Source organism: Schistocerca nitens, chromosome 11, assembly GCF_023898315.1.
Source record: "Schistocerca nitens isolate TAMUIC-IGC-003100 chromosome 11, iqSchNite1.1, whole genome shotgun sequence".
NCBI lineage: Eukaryota > Metazoa > Arthropoda > Insecta > Orthoptera > Acrididae > Schistocerca > Schistocerca nitens.
Window position 1 is genome coordinate 191,919,799 of NC_064624.1, and position 23,608 is coordinate 191,943,406.

At 41.7% G+C, this 23,608-nt stretch overlaps 1 protein-coding gene across 1 annotated transcript in view; it reads right to left on the reverse strand.

The window, feature by feature from the left end:
* LOC126212977 (6-phosphogluconate dehydrogenase, decarboxylating) overlaps positions 1-23,608 on the reverse strand; it is a 150,825-nt gene that overhangs the window by 7,803 nt on the left and 119,414 nt on the right. Inside the window, exons 6-7 of the mRNA XM_049940510.1 lie at positions 21,138-21,373; positions 5,744-5,877 (exon numbers count right to left, since the gene is read on the reverse strand). Of these exons, the coding sequence (XP_049796467.1) occupies positions 5,744-5,877; positions 21,138-21,373 (370 nt within the window). The remainder of the gene's footprint in view (positions 1-5,743; positions 5,878-21,137; positions 21,374-23,608) is intronic.

Consider the following 23,608-nt stretch of genomic DNA (forward strand, 5'->3'; position numbering starts at 1 on the left):
TCACGTTTCCACTTCACTGTCACATCAGAAACAGCAGACCTAGGGATGTTTAGGAGTGTGGAAATCTCGCATAGAGATGTATGACACAAGTGACACCCAATCACCTGACCACATTCGAAGTCAGAGTTCCGCGGGGTGTCACATTCTGCTCTCTCAAGATGCCTAATGATTACTGAGGTTGCTGATATGGAGTACCTGGCAGTAGGTGGCAGCACAATGCACCTAATATGAAAAACATATGTTTCTGTGGGTGTCCAGATACTTTTGATCACACAGTGTAGCTGTGACATACTAACACTGGCGTATGCTTCAGTGCAGTTAAGAATTTTATAAATAGCTCGCACACAAGTATCTGGCATGGTAGCGTGATTGATGGGCTCACAAGCGAACCTCCCCATCACACCCCCCTCAGATTTAGTTATACGTTGGTACAGTGGATAGGCCTTGAAAAACTGAACACAGATCAATCGAGAAAACAGGAAGAAGTTGTATGGAACTATGAAAAAAATAAGCAAAATATATACTGAGTAGTCCATGTTCAAGATATGCAACATTAAGGAGAGTATTAGCTCAGCAGCGCTGTGGTCCTGTGGTTAGCGTGAGCTACTGTGATACGAGAGGTGCTTGGTTCAAGTCTTCCCTCGAGTGAAAATTTTAATTTTTTATTTTCAGACAATTATCAAAGTTCAGGCACACACGCACACACAATCAACTTCGCTCTCCAAAATTCCAGGACATGTTCAGATTTGCTTGGACATATGCAGGATTTGACGGTCTACACACGGAAAAATTTTAAAGTGTTAAAAACATATGTTTTGACAGAACACAGGGAAAATTGTGCGACTGTGAAACTGTTGCATTCATTTGTTGCAGTTTATGTGACAAACTCTTATGTTTTCATCACTTTTTTGGGGAGTGATTATCACATCCACAAGAAAACCTAAATCGGGCAAGGTAGAAGAATCTTTTTACCCATTCGCCAAGTGGACAAGTTAGGTGGGTCGACAACATATTCCTGTCATGTGACGCACATGCCGTCACCAGTGTCGTATAGAATATATCAGACCTCTTTTCCTGGGGAGGAATCGGTTGGCCTATGACCTTGCGATCTAATGTTTTCGGTTCCCATTGGAGAGGCACGTCCTTTCGTCTACTAATCGCACGGTTTTGTGGTGCGGTCGCAAAACACAGACACTAAACTTATTATAGTGAACAGAGACGTCAATGAACAAACGGACAGATCATAACTGCGAAAATAAAGAAATTAAAATTTTCGCTGGAGGAAGGACGTGAACCAAGGACCTCTCGCTCCACAGCAACTCACGCTAACCACGTGCCCACGGCGCACCTGCCCTCATGTTCTCCTTGATGTTGCCTATCTTGCACACAGACTACTCAGTTTGTATATTTTGTTTATTTTTTCATGGTTCCACACAACTTCTTCCTGTTTTCTTGATTGATCTGTGTTCAGTTTTTCAAGGCCTATCCACTGTTCCAACTTACAAGGAAATCTGAGGGGGGTGCGAGGGGGAGGTTCCCTTGTCAGTATGTATTTGAGAGCCAGAGTATTTTGTGTGAAACAGGTTCACTATCCTTCTGTAAAGTTGTCAGTGCCTAGAATCAGTTGCAACAACAGTACAAAGTCATTTGAGGCAGAAATGTTTCCATTTGTGTGCTTAGTTGTGTACCAAAAATCATCCATTAACTAAGCCAAGTTGACTCTGAAGTACTTGTTTTGCGTTATAATGTGCCACTCTGCAGGTAATTGTAAAACACTAATTTAGTAGGTGGAAAATTGTAGCCAAAAAGTGCTCTCATTTAAAAGTTATTTAATATGAAAAATGTGTTTGGAGCACAGCAGTCGCCTATTTTATAACAAGCAGTGTCCGATAGTGCCTCAATGTCACATACCACTACATGCGCAATAAAACCTGGTCCTTTTGCAGGGGAAGCTGGAAGCATCAGCACAAAACCGCCACCTAGCTTATGGAGTATTGCAGTGGGAGGAGAGATGAATGGGAAATGATGGTAGTATTCACCCCCCACCCCCACCCAATACAATGCTACAGCAAACTTTGCTTAGTAGCTAAGGTTGGCAACAGGCAGACACATCCCGTACCACTGCAAAGTCACTCCAACTTCCACAGGCCCTCCATTCCCAGGACAGGCCCGAGCTATACTCTGTGGCACACTTGTCTGCCTTGTAGGTAGAATGCCCTGATGGCTACAGGTGTATATGTACATGTGGCAGGTAGAATGTCCAGACGGCTACAGGCATTCATTTACACCTAACAGGTAGGACAGTCTGACTGCTAAGGGCATTCACCTATGCCTCAACGCAGGAGCAGGTAAACGTGAACAATAGAATGTCATTACACTGTTGTCTTGGCTTCAACATTCCTTCCACTGCTGTCATCTGCTCTTTTCATAATGTTGGAAGCTACAGCTTTCACCTGCTCCTGGACGCTTTCTGCTTACAAGTCAATCTGATAGATGTAATCCGATTTCCCGGCCTGCATAATACAAAGGGCACAAATATACACAATCTGAAGGGCACGAATTGCCGTGATGAACAGATGTATCAGATACTACAAAAGGAGAACAGTTCAGCCGGTACGTGCAGTTTTTTGGCAACACGCACTGCCACCCAGAAGGCCAAACAAATGAAATTTGATTTCCTAATCTATGAAACACACGATACAAACATATATAATGTGGAAGGACATGAATTATCCTACAAAACTAAGATAAATCGTACTGATCGTGCCAAGTTTAAAGAGAAAAAAGGAAGCAGGTGGTTTTCTTATTAGAGAGAATCAACTTTAGGCTGCAATTGCAAATGAACAAATGGTCTCGCAGAAAAAGAGTTATACCAGTATTTTTCGTGTTTAATTCTGCACCAGATTATATCATACAATTTGGTTTTTAGGGTCAATAATTATTTTAATTTATGACTGTAGTACAAACTGTCTAATTTTTGGGCGTCTTCGCAAGGAACTACTCATGTTAAAACTATACAGCTTGGCGTACTTGTCCAATGTTAATGACATTTTAAGTTTAATAGGTTGGCTCAGAAACGAGCGGTTCACGCAATAAGTAGTGTAGGTTTGCGAACCTCTGTCGACCCCTGTTCACTAGTCTGGGTATTCCGACATTGGCCTCTCAATATATATATTCTTTGTTGTCATTTATTGTTGACAATATCAGCTTATTCCCAACAATTAGCAGCTTTCACTCAGTTAATACTGGGCAGAAATCCAGTCTGCATTTGGATCGGACTTCCTTGACTCTTGCGCAGAAAGGTGTGCAGTATACTGCTGCATGCAGTTTCAAGAAGCTACCACAAGAATTCAAAAATCTTAGCAGTAATCCATGCACTTTCAAATCAAAACTGAAGAGATTTCTCTTAATTCACACCTCCTATTCTGTTGAGGAGTTCCTTGAAAAATTAAGCCGATTCCTGTGTTATTTTGTTGACTGCGTCTTATGGCTTGTCTCTCTCTCTCTCTCTCTCTCTCTCTCTCTCTCTCTCTCTCTCTCTCTCTCTCTCTCCCCCCCCCCCCTCTTTTTTTTTTTTTTTTCATAAACATTTTATTTTTTCTGTTATTACTTTTATGTTGTAGTTTCATGTACTGACACTCTGTAACCTTCAAGATTTGCTCCTCAATTTGCCCTATGGAAGTATATGTGTAAAATAAAATAAATAAAATACAATGATAGTGTAAATTTCAAGTAATAGAATTTTTCTATGACAAAAAAGTTCTTATTTTTCTAAAGTAACTTTTTACTCAGCCCAGGATAAACTTATGGCAGAAAATGCAGGTTAGTTTTGAGGAGCCCTTTCATGGTTATCACACTGCAACCACTGTGACCACACAGTGCAATACTAATTTTATAAAGAGTATTACTGCAGGCCGGAACGTGCGATTAGCCTACAGTTGGCACAGCCCGTGGCACGTATCGGGCCGAATCGGCCAGACGCACAATACATTCGCCCCTGTCAGCTGGCTAGGCGGGCAGGACAATCTGTCCTTGTAGCCACATAAGGATTAACTTCTGTACAAATTGTAAAGGTAATGTCTAAGAAAAAAAAAATTATTTCAGTTATATAATCACTTACAGATGTTACGCACTTTGATTTCTGAACCATTTATATCAAAAAATATTCAACGCGACTCGAGACACTAAAACTGCTTCTCGTGGCCGACTGCTTTCGCCCCCCGGCCCTGCTTTTCCCGCTCCTGCTTGCCTGCCATTAGTCTTCTGACTGACTTCCTCTCCTGTGTCAACCTCCTTATCTCAAGAGTAGAACTTCACCTGATGTCCTTCACCAGACTGTACCCTCTATACCTCCTCCTCGTACTATTCAAGTTCTTACCCAGTGTCATAACACGTGCCCTATCATCCTGCTTTTACCCAACGTGCCACTGTTCTATACGGCAATGCCGATTTTCCGCGCACTTCTGAGACCTCGATGACACTGTCGTGCTGTACGACCTCTGGCACATTCGATCTTGATCCGACTCCATAGTTCCCGTTTCGAAAACATAGTGACACCGTTACGCTAGACCACTCACTCACAAGTGAGTGTGTTTTCCTCGATGGTGCGCACGCCGGTGATGTGTCCATTTGCTCGGAGTTAAGATAGGTATGTCAACGACGTTTGCTATCAGCGACAGTACTAGATTCGATTGCATAGTGTCTCCACAGCAGTGTTGCCACTATTTAAGTTCCAACCCTCATATATCTGACTAAGGAAGGTTGTTGTCCAATTTTATTTTCTGTGTACCACTACTTTTATTGCCTCCTTCAATTACCTGGAATAATGTAACCAAAATAAGACTAATATGAGTATATCTGTTTTTCTGTAATGCATTGTTGAACAATGGAGTGCTGTCTCGCATTCAGAGTCGTCTCGAATTCAAATAAATATGGTGATCTCACAATGTTTCATATGCAAAATTCTGGTTCTCGTCCAATTTTTCTTACCACTGTTTACAGCCAAGGTCTTCAATAGATTATAAATTATTACAGCACATGTTAAAAAGCAAAAATATTTTATTGTAATCTTTGGAAATTTAGACCACCAGATAGGACAAAATTCTGTGACACACTCCACAGTTCAGTGTCACACACTAAAACGTCACAAAAGAATGTGTCGTGGCTGGCTAAGCTAAGAAAGTTGTGATGTGGGAAGGTGACACAAGCAGGTCACCATCTCAGCAGGCGACAGCAGTTGCACTGTCTGCCAGACTATCATCAATTTAAGCAGTAACTAACTGCTTTTACTATTTGCATGACGGAAACCCAGTTAATTATCATATGCTGTCGAATAATTAATAATATAAAGAGGACTGTTTGTGAACTGGTAATCAGTGAAGTGTGTTTTTACATAAATAAAAATGAGAATGTATCCAACTTAAATCAATGGTGTCATGTATGTCAAAGTTGTGATACCGCCAATTAAAGTTATTCCCCAGGAGTAGTCCTCAATTCTTAATGCGTCACTAAGTACATACAGCGGCTCAGTACCCTTACGACGTGACGAGGCCTTTAGCCCACAAAGTGACAAAATAAACTATTTCTGTGACTCAATGTGGGAGGAAACAGTGAGCCATCCCAGAGTACAGCTGGAAACAAAAGACTGCCCCGAACAACTGTCACGAGACCAGCTAACTTTGCAAGTGAGCGCACAAGACCTGACGAGCGTGTCGAGCCGCACTGCCGCGCTCTCCACACTCACCTCCTGATGATGCAGCCGCCGCGCCACATCAGGGCGATGGCTCCGTAGTTCAGGTCCCAGTTGTGCACTTTGGCCGCCTCTCGCAGCAGCATGAAGCCTTGCGCATACGACACTATTTTAGACGCGTACAGGGCCTGCAAAGAAGAACACGTCTAAGCAATTCTCTGTACACAGCTTTAACTGATAGTGCAATTGGATCAATGCAAAGGTCTCTTTGTAGCTGGACTGAGGACTTTGATAGGGAGGACAGAGTATGTTATCTCAGACGGAGAGTCACAGTCAGATGTAACTTCAGGTGTGCCCGTGGGAAGTTTCTCGGGACCCTCGCTCTTCATCTCGATACCGTTCCTCACAAGCGACTATAAATCAAATTGCGTTTGTATGGAGTATTGTCTCAGTTGTGTGACTGGACTCGGGATTTCCTCTCGGAGAGGTCACAGTTCGTAGTGATAGACGGTAATCGTCGAGTAGAACGGAAGTGATATCTGGTGTTCCGCAAGGTAGTGTCATAGGCCTTCTTCTGTTCCTGATTTACATAAATGACCTAGGTGATAATCTGAGCAGTCCCCTTAGACTGTTTGCAGATGACGCTGTAATTTACCGTCTAGTAAAATCATCAGACAGTCAATTCCAATTACAAAATGATATAGAGAGAATTTCTGTATGGTACAAAAAGTGGCAATTGTCACTAAACAAAGGAAAGTTTGAGGTCATCCACATGGGTACTAAAAGAAATACGATAAATTTTGGGTATACGATAAATTGCACAAATTTAAGGGCTGTCAATTTGACTAAATACCGAGGAATTACAATTACGAGCAACTTAAATTGGAAAGACCATACATATAATATTGTGAGGAAGGCGAAACAAAGACTGCGCCTTGTTGGCAGAACACTTAGAAGATGCGACAAACCCACTAAAGAGGCAGCCTACATTACACTTGTCCGTCCTCTGCTGGAATATTGCTGCGCGGTATGGGATTCGTACCGGGTAGGATTGATGGAGGACATCGAAAAAGTGCAAAGAAGGGCAGCTCTTTTCGTGTTATCGTGCAATAGGGGTGAGAGTGTCACTGATATGATACGCGAGTTGGGGTGACAGTCACTGAAACAAAGGTGGTTTTCTTTCCGGCGAGATCTATTTACGAAATTTCCATCACCAACTTTCTCTTCCAAACGCGAAAATATTTTGTTGACACCCACCTACGCAGGGAGAAATGATCATCATAATAAAATAAGAGAAGTCAGAGCTCGAACAGAAAGATTTAGGTGTCCTTTTTCACATGCGCCATTCGAGAGTGGAATGGTAGAGAGGTAGTATGAAAATGGTTCGATGAACCCTCTGCCAGGCACTTTAGTGTGAATTGTAGAGTAACCATGTAGATGTAAATATTAACGACCTAGCATACAATAATAATAGCAGCCTCGGACATTTTGCAGATTATGCGCGTTATCTATAATGAACTACTGTCTGAAAGAAGCTGCATAAATATTCAGTCACATCTCGACGAGATTTCTAAATTGTGCAAAATTTGGAAACTTGCTTTAAATGTTCAGAAATGTAATATTGTGCACTTCACAACACGAAAACATGTAATATCTTATGACTAATATCAACGAGTCACTGTTAGGATCGACCAGTTCCTACAAATACCTGGGTGTAACACTTCGTAGGGATGTGAAATGGAATGAACACATAGGGTCAGTCATGCATAAAGCAGGTGGTAGACATCAGTTTATTGGTAAAATACTGGGAAAGTGCAACTAGTCTACAAATCACTCGTGTGACCGGGTCTAGAATACTGTTTAAGTGTGAGTGACCCGTACCAGATGATACTGACAGGTGATACTGAATGTATACAGAGAAGGGCAACACATATGGTGACAGCTTTGTTTGATCCGTGAGAGAGTGTCACTGAGATACTGAAGAAACTGAACTGGCAGACATAAACTATCCCAAGAAAGTTTGTGAACAGTTCTTAAAAATCGGCTTCAAATGATAACTCTAGAAATGTAATATAACTCCCTACATGTCGCTCACATAAGGATGGTGAGGATAAAATTAGAATATTTTCTGCATGTGCAGAGACATTCAAACAATAATTCTTTCCCCACTCCACATGTGAACAGAATGGATAGAAACCCTAATAACTGGTACTATGGGATGTACCCTCTGCCACACACTTCACAGTCGTTTGCAGAGTATAGATGTAGATATAGATCTCATCTCAACTCTACCTGCTTGGCACACATTTGTTTAAGGTCATTCAGATCCTTCCCCCTCGAGCAACTACTTAAAATATTTATTTATTTTTCCATATGTATTTCATTTTATTCACTTTTTTATTCACTTTACTCATTGCCCACTAGTGGTCTGAAATCAAACACTTTTACAATTTAGGTTTGGTTCCACAAACAAACAGTTAATTTTGTGATTCACTGAAGAGTGGTTTTCTTTCACTTAATGCTTTTTGTCGAATTTCTGCCTTTTCTTTAAAGCTGTCACACAAAAGAACAATTTAGACACACTGAACTGTAGTCCAACGCCTCAATTACTTCTTCACTCAACGCTACCTCTGTCCCTTAAAATACACATCACCTTCTGTTACAAAAGTCAAGCAATTCTGCTGGGTGGAGGTAATGGAAGCTATGTTGAAGTGTGGATAAATGTGAGATAGTGCACGTAGTAAGGAGAAAAACCTAGTAGTATCTGATTCCAAGATAAGTTGGTGAACACCTGGGGCATCTTATTTAAGAGGCAATACTACCAAGAATTGTGGTGGCGCATATCCCTGTATCATCTTATTGAAAAAATAATACAACGAAAGTAATTTTGTGGCAAAGAAACTAACAATGTAAAATATCTAATACAAATGTGCAGCTATTGTGTGTTGGTTTTCTTTTAATCGTGTATCTCTCATTTGACACAACAGCTATAACCCAAAATCTATATGGAATCACATAAAAGCTTAGATCAAAAGTATCTGGACACCTGGCTGAAAATGACTTACAACTTCGTGGCGCCCTCCATCGGTAATGCTGGAATTCAATATGGTGTTGGCCCACCCTTAGCCCTGATGACAGTTTGCACTCTCACAGCCATACGTTCAGTCAGGTGCTGGAAGGTTTCTTGGGGAATGGCAGCCCATCCTTCATGGAGTGCTGCACTGAGGAGAGGTATCGATGTCGGTTGGTGAAGCCTGGCACGAAGCTGGCATCCCAAAACATCCCAAAGCTGTTCTGTAGGATTCACGTCACGACTCTGTGCAGGTCAGTCCATTACAGGAATGTTATTGCCGTGTAACCTCTCTGCCACAGGCCGTGCATTACGAACAGACGCTCGATCGTGTTGAAAGATGCAATTTCCATCCCTCAATTGCTCTTCAACAGTGGAAAGCAAGAACGTGCTTAAAACATCAACGTAGGCCTGTGCTTTGTTAGTACCACACAAAACAAGGGGTTCAAGCCCCCTCCACAAAAAGCGACCACACCATAGCACCATTGCCTCCGAATTTTACTGTTGGCACTGTCATAGTACTTGCAATGGATCCTGATGCAGGTTGGAATTCACGTGTGACGGTCTGGATAGATGTCTGCCTATTGCACATTGAAACCCTCTTCAATTGTCGGTGGTGTCTGTCAGTCAACAGACGAGGCCGACCTGTACGCTTTTGTGCTGTACGTGTCCCTTCACATTTCCACTTCCCGGTCACATTGGAAACAGTGGATCTAGGGATGTTCAGGAGTGTGGAAATCTCGCGTACAGACGTATGAGACACATCACACCCAATCACCTGACCACATTCGAAGTCCGTGAGTTCCGCGGAGCGCCCCATTCTGCTCTCTCACGATGTCTAATGACTACTGAGGTCGCTGATATGGAGTACCTGGCAGTAGGTGGCAGCACAATGCACCTAATACGAGAAACTTATGTTGCTGGGGGTGTCTGCATAGTTTTGATCACATAGTGTATATGTAGGGCTGGTGAATGGAAGACCGATTCACTGGAAGGGTTGTGAGAGTGCAGATCATCTGTACAGGAGATCACACAGAAGACACTAGTGCGACCAACTCTAAGATGCTGCTCCAGTGTTTGCACCCTTATCAAATATGCAGGGCAGCAGGCCTTGTGTGGCACTGCTTGTATCATAATAGGTTAGTACAGTCTTTTGTTGTTGTCGTCGTCGTCGTCGTCATCGTCGTCGTCGTCGTCGTCGTCATCGTCGTCGTCGTCATCGTCGTCGTCGTCTTCAGTCCAGAGACTGGTTTGATGCAACTCTCTATGCTACTCTATCCTGCGAAACGGAGAGCTTCTGTAAAGTTTGGAAGGTAGGAGACGAGGTACTGGCAGAAGTAAAGCAGTGAGTACCGGACATGAGTCGTGCTTCGGTAGCTCAGATGGTAGAGCACTTGCCCGCGAAAGGCAAAGGTCCCGAGTTCGAGTCTCAGTCGGGCTCGAAGTTTTTATTTCTTCTCCATCGATTTTAATTCCTACTCCGAATTTTTCTTTTGTATCCTTTACTGCTTGCTCAATATACAGATTGAATAACATCGGGGAGAGGCTACGACCCTGTATCACTCCCTTCCCAACCACTGCTTCCCTTTCATGTCCCTCGACTCTTATAACTGCCACCTGGTTTCTGTAAAAATTGTAAATAGCCTTTCACACCCTGTATTTTACCCCTGCCACCTTCAGAATTTGAAAGAGTATTCCAGTCAACATTGTCAAAAGCTTTCTGTAAGTCTACAAATGCTAGAAACGTAGGTTTGCCTTTCCTTAATCTAGCTTCCAAGATAAGTCGTAGGGTCAGTATTGCCTCACGAGGTCCAACATTTCCACGGAATCCAAACTGAACTTCCCCGAGGTCGGCTTCTACCAGTTTTCCCATTCGTCTGTAAAGAATTCGCGTTAGCATTTTGCAGCCGTGGCTTATTAAACTGATAGTTTGGTAATTTTCACATCTGTCAGCACCTGCTTTCTTTGGGATTGGAATTATTATATTCTTCTTGAAGTCTGTGGGTATTTCGCCTGTTTCATACATCTTGCTCACCAGATGGTAGAGTTTTGTCAGGACTGGCTCTTCCAAGGGTGTCAGTAGTTCTAATGGAATGTTGTCTACTCCCGGGGCCTTGTTTCGACTCAGGTCTTTCAGTGCTCTGTCAAACTCTTCACGCAGTATCATATCTCCCACATCATCTTCATCTACATTCTCCTCCATTTCTACAATATTGTCCTCAAGAACATCGCCCCTGTATAAACCCTCTACATATTCCTTCCACCTTTCTGCTTTCCCTTCTTTGCTTGGAACTGTGTTTCCATCTGAGCTCCTGATATTCATGCTAGTGGTTCTCCTTTCTCCAAAGGGCTCTCTAATTTTTCTGTAGGCAGTATATATCTTACCCCCTAGTGATACGCGCCTCTACATTCTTACATTTGTCCTCTAGCCATTCCTGCTTAGCCATTTTGCACTTCCTGTCGATCTCATTTTTTGAGACGTTTGTATTCCTTTTTGCCCGCTACATTTACTGCATTTTTATATTTTCTCCTTTCATCAATTAAATTCAGTATCTCTTCTGTTACCCAAGGATTTGTATTAACCCTCATCTTTTTACCTATTTGATCCTCTGCTACCTTCATTATTTCATCCCTCAAAGCTACCCTTTCTTCTTCTACTGTAATTCTTTCCCCCATTCCTGTCAATCGTTCCCTAATGCTCTCCCTGAAGCTCTCTACAACCTCTGGTTCTTTCAGTTTATCCAGGTCCCATCTCCTCAAATTCCTACCTTTTTGCAGTTTCTTCAGTTTTAATCTACAGTTCATAACCAATAGATTGTGGTCAGAGTCCACATCTGCCCCTGGAAATGTCTTACAATTTAAAACCTGGTTCCTAAATCTCTGTATTACCATTATATAATCTAGTGTCGGAAGTTCCATGCGGCTTTTCGCGGATGATGCTGCAGTATACAGAGAAGTTGCAGCATTAGAAAATTGTAGTGAAATGCAGGAAGATCTGCAGCGGATAGGCACTTGGTGCAGGGAGTGGCAACTGTCCCTTAACATAGACAAATGTAATGTATTGCGAATACATAGAAAGAAGGATCCTTTATTGTATGATTATATGATAGCGGAACAAACACTGGTAGCAGTTACTTCTGTAAAATATCTGGGAGTATGCGTGCGGAACGATTTGAAGTGGAATGATCATATAAAATTAATTGTTGGTAAGGCGGGTACCAGGTTGAGATTCATTGGGAGAGTGCTTAGAAAATGTAGTCCAGCAACAAAGGAGGTGGCTTACAAAACACTCGTTCGACCTATACTTTAGTATTGCTCATCAGTGTGGGATCCGTACCAGATCGGGTTGACGGAGGAGATAGAGAAGATCCAAGGAAGACCGGCGCGTTTCGTCACAGGGTTATTTGGTAACCGTGATAGCGTTACGGAGATGTTTAATAAACTCAAGTGGCAGACTCTGCAAGAGAGGCGCTCTGCATCGCGGTGTAGCTTGCTCGCCAGGTTTCGAGAGGGTGCGTTTCTGGATGAGGTATCGAGTATATTGCTTCCCCCTACTTATACCTCCCGAGGAGATCACGAATGTAAAATTAGAGAGATTAGAGCGTGCACGGAGGCTTTCAGACAGTCGTTCTTCCCGTGAATCATACGCGACTGGAACAGGAAAGGGAGGTAATGACAGTGGCACGTAAAGTGCCCTCCGCCACACACCGTTGGGTGGCTTGCGGAGTATGAATGTAGATGTAGATGTAGATTCCATATTCACCTAGTACGTTTCCTTCTCCTCCTTTTCCTACTATCGAGTTCCGGTCACCCACGACTACAAAATTTTCATCTCCCTTCACTATCTGAATTAATTCTTTTATCTCATCACACATTTCTTCAATCTCTTCGTCATCTGCTGAGCTAGTTATGAAAGGCAATCACCTGTTCACAAAACTGTGTTAGCAGTGTTACAGGTATGTGGAATTTGTGCAACAATTCACCACTGTATCTCTTGACATACTTTCATCAAAATCTGTATCACCAATCATGAAGAAATAAGCTACAAAATCAGCCATGTTAGTTCACTGAAGAGTACACACACAATCGCAGCAGCTTTGATCAGCAGAATACGGGAACTTCAAAACTGAAAGACATGTCTGATGCGGTAATCCTATAGCTCATCAAAACTATTCCCAGTAGCCCAAGAAAATTTCACAGATCCTTAAAAGAAAGAAGAAAAACATGTGAATGACTTGTTTCACTGATGTATTTGAACTAGTTGCCTTTAGTGCACTCAAAATTCAATTCCAAGTAGAAAAACTTAATAGAAATTAAAGTCTGGAAGTAGATGTAAAACTCAGTCACAATGGAACTGTAATAATTGTTAACAAACACTTTGAAAACGAAGTGTTACATCTAAATCAGATTCACAACAACTTCCTTCAAACTGTACTTTACTCTTCTTTCTTAATCAAATGGTGAATAGGTAATTTCTGGAGTGTATGTACAACTGAGTATTACAGAGCCATTCCTGTTTAAAATATAGTAGAACCCACCTTTTACATTCCCGGAATTAATGTTTTCCAACAAATGTGAAACTTTTTTTATCACTCCCATCAAATTTTGTTTGTTCAAAAAGTTAATTCACACGAGTTTTTGAGATAAACATCTTGTTATTGTCCTTGATTTATCCATCATGAAACAATGTTTGTGGAGAAAAACTGAAATAATTGACATAAAATGATGCTGGCATGGTACAGGCCTTAAAGCAGTGTTTACAAATGTTGTGCAGTTAAGTTTCTTGACACACCACACGGGTGCTCTATTTTGTGTGTGTGTGTGTGTGTGTGTGTGTGTGTGTGTGTGTGTGTGCGCGCGCGCACATGATTTATGCATAATGGGGGAGACAAAGAACGCCTTATAACGCCAAAAAGTCTACCACAGTGTAAGAGAGGCATAAGAACACACATGCAAACATCACACTTCATTTTTACGTGTATATTTGCACCTTAGACTGAGAACAAATTCTCAAAACGCATCATGCTAAGCATGGAAAAATATGTAACTGGAGCAGTGTTTCATTATTTCAATAATGAATGACAAAGCTGCAAGATTTGCCAAAACAATGATTATGATGAACAAAATCACTTCTAACTTTTCTGCAACACAGAGTTAGCACTTCCAGTTATGTCAGTGGCTAAACATAGTACAAAATTCAGATAACCTTTACTAGATAATAAGTCGCTGATCAGTAATTTGGTGCCTGTTATATACATTATCATGCATAAACTACAAAAATGCAAGGGGGAAATCTATACATAACTTTTACCACTTCAAACATTATTTCCCTCATTTTACATGTTTGACCTCTGCTTAAGACAGTATTACTACTCAGTGTACATATTGGTTGAAAGCACCAATGATGGCTGCTAATCAGTTGAAATCGATTTGCAAAAGTGAATAAATAAAACATGATTTTCTGACTGGTTGCTGCATATTTGGTAATTTTATGGTTTACGGTCGCTGCACGACTTGGGAACTACATGCAGTCCACCATTCGTAACACGTCAATGACTCGACTGGCATACGCGGACGATATAATCCTAATCAGCGGTAGCAGAGAAGGGCTCAGAAGAATGGCAGACTCGTACTGCAAGATTGCCAGTAGGGCAGGCCTGCAAGTCAGTGAAGACAAGACAGAATACACGGTCCTGAGCGAGTCAGCGAGAGATGGGGACCCGCTCACGGAGGACAGTCTCCGATTCAAAAGGTCAAATACTTTCAAATACCTTGGTAGTCTCTGCAGTGATCAGCATCACTGTGAAACTGAAATAAATGCAAGAATTATTGGAGGGAACAGAGCACACTTTAGCCTTCATGAGGTGCTGAAGAAACGATCCCTGTCAAGAAGTTTTAAGATCAGGCTATACTGAAGTATGATTATTTATTTATTTATTTATTTTTTTGTGGTTTTAGGGCGCACAACTACAATTGTCATTAGCGCCCAGACTAAGTTAGGAATGCACCGCGAGGCACAAGGTTAAAACGGCAACTAAAAGGGACAATACTATAAAAGACAGACAGGCAGAGGATTAAAGAAAAAAAAACAGCATAATCAAATGTCCTTAGACAGGTTTGCCAAGTTGATAAAAAGAAGAACGCGAGCAGCTGCTCCTGGGTCATCCGCCAAAATGGCATCCAGAGTACATGGCAGGCCAAGATCAAGACGCAGTGTATTAAAATCCGGACAGGACGTTAAAACGTGGCGGACCGTCAGCAATTGCCCACATGGGCAGAACGGCGCCGGTGCAGCCGTCAGCAGATGGCGATGGCTGAACCGGCAGTGTCCAATTCGTAACCGGACCAAAACGACCTCCTCCTGCCGAGAAGGGCGTGAGGAGGACGTCCAAGCCGCGGGAGGAGGTTTCGAGGCCCGAAGCTTGTTGTCCATAAGTGCAGCCCAATCGGCATGCCACAGCGATAAAATGCGCCGACAAATGACCCTGCTACAATCTGATGAAGGGACACAACAAGAAGCTGTCCGAGGCTGGAGGACAGCAGCCTTGGCCGCGGCATCTGCAGCTTCGTTCCCAGGGATACTGATATGGGCAGGAACCCACAAAGCTAACCGGAGAACCATCGAAAGTATGATTATACCAGTGGTTATGTACAGCTGTGGAAGCCTCACCTTTAGGAGAACAAACGAAGAGAAACTACTTGTTTTAGAACGAAAAATCCTCCGAAAAATATATGGTCCTGTGATAGGTTCACAAATAGGGAATGGAGAATTAGGAAAAAAAAAACACACAAGAATTAAAAGAGTTTTGTGCAGAGCCTGACATCATAAAAATGATGATAAGAAGAAGGAGGCTGACCTGAGCTGGACATGTAGCAAGGATGAATGAAGGGAGGATACCTAATATTGTGTTTCTGGGAGCTGTAGCTGGAAGGAGGTACCGCAGACAAGATGGAAGGGCACTATTGACAAGGACACCGAGGACATGGGACCAGGAGCAGGCGAGTGGTGGCAGGAGGCTCGCAACTGGGTACGATGGAGGAGGAGTGTAGAGTAGGCATATGGTCACTAAGGCCCAAGCCACTGATGAGTACGACATGAACTGTTTTGACAGGCCCAGTACGTATTTGCGCAGTATCTCTCTGTATAGATAAGTTGCCAGTCCCATTATGTGCTGTTGTAATACAATTCTGATGTCAGGAAAAGTAGAAATATTTTTGTCTATGCCTTTAGTCATCGAGTTCCGAGGACCAAAGTCACTTTCTAACTGAGCTACAACGGAAACTCCAGGTACAAATATCAACAATGTACGAGAAGAAATTGCTACTTACTATAAAGATGACACGTTAATTTGCAGACAGGCACAATTAATAGAAACTCACACATACCCGAGCTGCTAGAGTTGGTGGTCACGTGTGCATTAGGTGTGCTTGCTTGTACAAATGAATGGTGCGTGTTTCTCTCTTTCTGACAAATGCTGTGGCTGTAAGCTTACGAGTAAGAGCCAAGTTAACCACACAGTGTCGTTTTTGAGATTACAGTGCGCTGCTCTACACACAATTTTAAAGCGCTGTGTGACAAAGCAAGCTGGGATAATTTTAATTCCCCTCTTGTTTTGCCATCTGCCTCCTTAAAGTTCATCTTTTTCAATTTTGACTAATTACCATTAACATACGTGAATACAATCTACATTTTCATATAAGAGAAAGGCTGGCCTTCAGTTTTAAAGAATATAACACCAGGTCTCCTTTGGTGCTTAGTTTTATGTATGTAATTGACTTTCTAATTTATTTTGACTATTACTATTTAGTATGTTTCATTATAGGGCAAAATCAGTAATTTTTTCGTAACTTAAATTCTATTGTTGACATATACCAGGCGTACCGGTATGAAATGAGCATTAAGATACAAATGTGTCAATAGGGAACATTTTTTGTGAACAAGCCTTAATTTTTCTTTGTTTGGTTGGTATGACATGTGTCAAAGATATTTAGTATACATCAAGTCATGGAACAAACAACATCATATGTTGTCATCGTGTTAACAATGTCGAATTTTGTACCAGAAAGTAATGATTTGTGGAAAGCATTAATTTTTTGTTTTCATTTGAAAAAAAAAGTGCTGCAGAGTTGCACCAAATGCTTGTCGAGGCATATGGTGATCGTGCCCCCATCAGAAGCAACATGAAAATGATGGTTTCAACGGTTCAGAAATAATTATTTTGATGTAAGAAATGGAGAATGTGGAAGACTACCAAAAAAGTTCGAAGACGCCGAATTGCGAGCAATATTGGATGAAGATGATACTTCGAGTCGGAAGCAAATGGCAGCAATGCTAAATGTTGCACAACAAACAATTTCTGACCATTTGAAAGCTATGGGAAAGATCCAAAAATGAGGAAAATGGGTGCCACATGAACTGAATGAAAGATAGATGGAAAACCGAAAAACCATTTGTCAAATTTTGCTTCAAAGACATGAAAGAAAATAAATTTTGCATCGAATTGTCACTGGCGATGAAAAATGGATTTATTTCAATAATCCTAAACAGAAAAAATCATAGGTTAATCCGGGACAACCGTCAACATCGACTGCAAAACCAGATCGATACGGCAAGAAGACAATGCTCTCTGTGTGGTGGGATCAGAAAGGTGTGGTGTATCGTGAGTTTCTAAAACCCGGTGAAACTGTGAATACTAATTGCTACAGACAACAAATGATTAATTTGAACTATGCATTGATCGAAAAAAGACCATAATGGGCCAGAAGACATGGCAAAGTAATTTTTTTACACGACAATGCACCTGCACACAAAGTAAAACTGGTTCAGGATACAATCAAAACACTTGGCTGGGAGCTGCTACCCCACCCACCATATTCACCACACTTGGCCCCTTCCGACTACCTTTTTTTTCATCAATCGGACACACATTGGCTGATGAACACTGATTCCTATGAAGAAGTCGAAAATTGGGCGTCTGATCAGCTTGATTCAAAAGACGAACATTTCTATTGACGTGGTGTCCACAAATTGCCAGAAAGGTGGTCCAAATGTTCAGAAAGCAATGGTCAGTACTTTGAATAAAATGTTTTTACTTTTCAATTCAAAATTAGTGTGCCATTTTCACAAAAAAAAAAAAACGCTCGTTTCATACCGGTACACCTGGTAAATAAATGTAAATTCTGTAATAATTGTAAAAATTTGGATGATGAAATTCTAGTAATCTTTAAGTATTTATTTAGCTCTATTCGAAAACATGTTAGCAAAGTCAGCCCTTTATTAATTACAAAGTAATTAACAGTTTTGTCGAAAGTATTGTTTGTGTACTAATACTTGTTAATTTCATGATTTAAACAAATAATTCAGCTTTACCCTTGCAGTGGGAGAAACTGTTAAAAAGAACCAATTTTTCAATGTATTCAGTTAATTTAATACAAGTTAAGTTTTAATTCCAATTTCTGTAAATTTAACTTCGAACAATGTGATGTTTCAGTAACTATTATTGTGAGGATATATAAGGGCCCGGTTTTTGGTCACAAGACAATCAGTCCACGGCAGAGTTTTAGACGAGGAATTTGTGTTGCTTAGATCAACAACAATGCTTCAAATTAACTGTGGAACAAGTGTTACACAATTGGGCCATGTGTAAATATTGACAGTGTCTGCTCCATATGTACCTGTGTATTCTTCAAGAACTGTGAACTTCGTGGTTAGGCTTTTACGGCTTGTATGTGGATGTTTCGCCTGCAAACTAATAATGAGGCTTATCGAAAGTGAAACAACAGTGCAGTGGCCATATAACTGTGTATTATTGGGGGGGTTGCAAACAGTACTGTGAAACACAACTGTGCACATTTCGGTTACATGATTTGCCGTAGTCAGTGTCAGAATCCACAGCCATTTTTTCAGCCAGTGTAGCAACGCAGACACTGAGGACAACAAGCAACAATTGATGATGCAATAAAAGCAGGTGCAACTGCCACAACTGTATTAGCAGTTGTAATATGCTAGTTAACAAGTGCTAAGGTCTGAAAGTAGTTCTTTGGTGTATCTGTCTTATGACAGATTTCAACTGGAGATCCTCCATCTTGTCCCATTCCAAGCATCTTCCTCCAACTGTTTGTATTTTTGTCCCGTTTTATTGTTGTCCATTGTTCCAATTCACTTCCTCTCATTCCTTCCACTTTTGCCTCTATAATTCCTTGTTGCAGACAATTCATACACAATGTATATCCCAACCAAGATTTTTTTCTCTTTCTGGAACCTTTCAATAATCTTCTATCGTCATCTATTTTCTTCATTCTTAAATGTCAATCCACTTCACCCCATTCTTAAGTGTCAGTCCACTTCATCTTAAGCATTCTTCTCCATAGCCACATTTCAAAACTGTGTAACTAACTCCTTTCTTTCTGTTTAAATGTCCAGAATTCACTGCTGTGTAACACTATACTCCACATGTAACATTCAGCAAGTTTTTTTTCCTCCATTCGAATTATTCTGCCTGTTAGTGACTGCTTCACCTTTTCATCACGTGCTCTCTTTCCCATGAATATCCTCCTCCTCTTCAGTTCTTCTGTACAGCTTTTGTTCCACAATCCTAAACTTCTCAGGTAAACTAAATATTTTACTTGTTCTATCTTTTATCTGCATGAGAATGTGTTAACTTGTGCTTACTTCTTGCTTATTCTTGTCAATTTTATCTTTCCTATATTTGATTCCACACTCCTTGCTGCCTCTTTAATATCATCTGCAGCACCTCTTACAATTTCACCCCCATATTGCTCGATGATTCGCGCATTTTATAGTTTTTATCCTTTCTCCTCTAATTTCAATGCCTCTTGCACCCTCTAAGGCCTTACCTATCAGTTGTTCTGCTTATATGTTGAATACCCTTGCTGACAGTGAGCACCCTAGCCCTATTCCATTTCCAATGTTCATTTCTTCCAACTCCCCTCATTCCCTAGTCTCTCACTTCTTGCTCTCTACCTATCTCCCTTATTAACTGTCTATCTTTCCAGTCTCTACCCACATCTTTTAAAATTCTCAGCAATGTATTCCAGTCTTATCCCAGTTGATGAGACAAATATACAGCTCTTTTTTTTTATTTTCGTCCATTGCTTCTCCAGTCATCATCGTACAACATACAGCAGCTCTTGTTTGTTTATCCTTTCTGAATCCAAACTGGTCTTCCCACACATTTAACTCAATTTTCATTTCCGCTCTCCTCAGTACGATTCATTATGATGTTACTGATAAATATAATTGTCCTATAGTCATTGCATTTTTTATAATGCACTTGGTAAAAGAACTAGAATGATCTTAAGTAGATGTTGGGGCCAAATTCCCGTGTAATAAATTCTGTTTACTACCTCAGACCATTTGGCTATTTGGACCAAAGACTTCATTGTCTCAGATGGTATTCTGTCGTAGCCCATTGCTTTGTTTTCCTGGGGATCCCGAAATGCTTTCTCCAATTCTCATTTCGTTGTCTTAGGATGTCAGTCTCCTCCATTTTGTTCTCAATCGTCCAAAACTAGTGTGCTGTTGAAAGTTATTAAATATGAAAAATGTGTTTAGAGCAGTCAGGAAAATGTATTTAGAAGAGAGGTTGGCAATGTTGTAAAGCTGGGCTCTCTGTCGATTCCCCCATTGTCATACGCGCCACAACGTGAAAATTGTGTAAAGTTTGGTACGACTCCCGCCATATTTCCAAACCTCTGCTGTGTGGAGTTAACCCACATTTCAAGGGGCAACCGTGAACCTCGTTACTATCTGTGTGTAAAACGCCACTCTGTACGAGCAGTTCTAAAACAGCTGACTGCCATAATTTACAACCGTGTGGAAAAGTGTCAAACACCTGCCGAATATTTTCATTCCGTACCACAATATCAGAGTACAATAGAGAAAACCCAAACTTGTGGTTTGACGGTGAATGTTGAGCCACTCTATTTACTTTCACTGTAAGCAGTGGTACACGAAAATTGTGTGGAGGTCGGTACTACGGCCTTAGTCTGAGATATTTAAGTCTTCTGGACATACATAAAGATCTGCACGAAAGCCCCCCATAACTCTGCTACACAGTGCTAACTGGCAAATCAAGTCATAGGCTCAAGACTGGCTACTACCCATTTGAAAAACATGACTCAGTATCAACTGTTCTAAGAATGTTGACTTTCACTGCTTAAAACCACTTCCAAAAATTTTCGAAATGCTTTCTGGTAAATGCAGTTCTGCAATGCATCACCTGGGACAAGTCTGCCCCAGGGCCTTTAACTCTGAGCTGTCCCTCCACCAAATGCAGCACTCCTAGGAAGTCCACCTCCGACAACACTTCCCCGCTCTAACGTAGAACTTAAAAGCGTTTAATGTTGCCCACTGACCTGCCTGATGTCCTCCAGGAAGAGTGCCTTGTCCTTGAGGATGGGCTTCTTGATGGGTCCGCTCAGCAGCTTCGACGCCTCCACGCGCTCTGCCTTCAGGGACGACAGGCACCTCGCGAACACCGCCTCCCCGATCAGCGTGACGGGCATCCCGTACTCCAGTGCGGCTATCGCCGTCCACTTGCCTGTACCCTTCTGACCGGCAGAGTCCAGGATCTTCTCCACCAGGTACGAACCTGTTTCAAGTTACAAATAATGAAGAAGAAACAATATGTATATTGTGCATCTACCTAGCCAGTCTGAATGGTATTAAAAAAATAATTTATTTTCAATTTTGCATTTCAGAATTCCCACGCAATGTTTAAGTACAATTCATTGTGGCCTTCATACCGAGTAGGATCATCACTTCAGCAACACTTGTTTGCTAATGAGGAATTTTTATTTACGAGGGATGGAACTTTAATAGTGGCAACTATTTATTTACAGCTCGTACAAAATAGAAACGTGTTTCAAAGTTTTACTGACTTTCAAAGTAATCACCAGTATTGTGTATAACCCGTTGCTGGCGACTTGGAAGTCGTAGGATACTCTTAGCAGTGCCAGTTGTGTTGGCAGTTCGAGCGGCGTGGTCTATTGCCGAACAAATTTGTAGCAGTTCTGAAGCGAATGGCGTGAGGTGTTTCCTTCAGTTAAGAAACCGATTTGAACTCACGAGGGCTTAAGTGGGGGGAGTGCAGTAGGAGGTATAGCACTTAGCAGCCCCATCAGTCAAACAAATCAGTAACAGCTTACACTGTACGTGCTTCAGCATTTCCTGCAAGATGATGGTCAGGTGCTGCAGAAATGTCAGCACTTCTGTCTCTAAGCTGGTCGTAGGTTGTGTTCCAAAAATGAACAGCACAGAGACAGAACAGATGACACTTTCCGCAGGACCTGACCATCATCTTGCAGGAAATGCTGAAGCACGTACAGTGTAAGCTGTTACTGATTTGTTTGACTGATGGGGCTGCTAAGTGCTATACCTCCTACTGCACTCCCCCCACTTAAGCCCTCGTGAGTTCAAATCGGTTTCTTAACTGAAGGAAACACCTCACGCCATTCGCTTCAGAACTTCTACAAATTTGCCGGGCGATAGACCGTGCAGCTCGAACTGTCAACACAACTGGCACTGCTAAGAGTATCCTACGACCTCCACATCGCTGGCAATGGGTTATACACAATGCTGGTGACTACTCTGAAGGTCAGTGAAAATTTGATACACGTATCTATTTTGTATGATCTGTAAATAAATAGTTGCCACTATTAAAGTTCCAACCCTCGTATTTTGTTTATTCTTCATAATTACAGCCTATTATCTGAAAAGCTAAAATAGGCCATATAAATCACATTTCCTTGGATAGTAATAAATTATAAAACACCTATTTATTTCTGCTACTTAATTTTTAAAATACTACTACTACTACTACTACTACTACTACTACTACACTACAATAAAACCCTTAACCAGTTACCCAATTACTAGTACTACAGAATATGTTCTGTATTTGTTCATTTATCTTGCTTCATTTAACCTGTAGATGGTTATTTCTGCTACTGGATCCACCTTCATACTATCCCAGTCAGCAGCCACTGTCGCCTGGCGTCCTAAGATGTCGGGCAGCAAGTCGGAAGCATTTCCACTACAGTGAGCAATTCCACCCCTCAGTGTTACCTCAAAGTCCACACTTCCACCACTTGCACCAGCGCAATGTAGATTCTTGGGACACACTCCTATTCGGCGGTCACTGACCTCAGTTGTCTTCTCTCCACCTGTGGAGTGTGTCGTTTAGCTCGGACGGGAACACGCTGGCATGTGGTCGAGTGCCTCTCAGAATCTCCCTTTGCCTTCCTAGATACTGCAGCTGCAGTACGATCCGACATACGCCAGGTCGACTCGCTCCTTACTGCTGCTTTGGGATGCAAAATCCTTAATATCCGACATCCGTCACCCGCCACATCTTCATACAGTGTGCAGTTCCACAATGTGTGTTCCGGTGTGCCCACACTGCTTCACGCACAGCTATAATTCGTCTGTCTTCTGATTTTGTATAGAAATGTAGCATTCTGGCCAGTACCAATCCACTCACCAGATTAAGAATCCCATTTTTATTCACTCCTTATTTTAGGGAGAAATTTCTATATTCTCCTGCCTGTGCCTGAAGTGTCCCATACATTTTTTCACAGTTTTAATGTGTGGTCTTTTATTGCCTTTTTCAACTGGCCTCAGTTCGAAGCCCCCTTCATACTTCCACTCGATTTCCCTTCATTAACCAGTAAAAGGCTCCCCTTTTCCTAATTTCCAAGTCTAGTTACCGGGGAATGTGACCCGCTGGCTACTTGCCTACACATTTGTTCTCAGTAGCCAATGTGTGGGAGAAAGGTCAAATGTTAACTGCTGGTCACTTCCTGGAGCACTGGCCCGAGCTGGACAC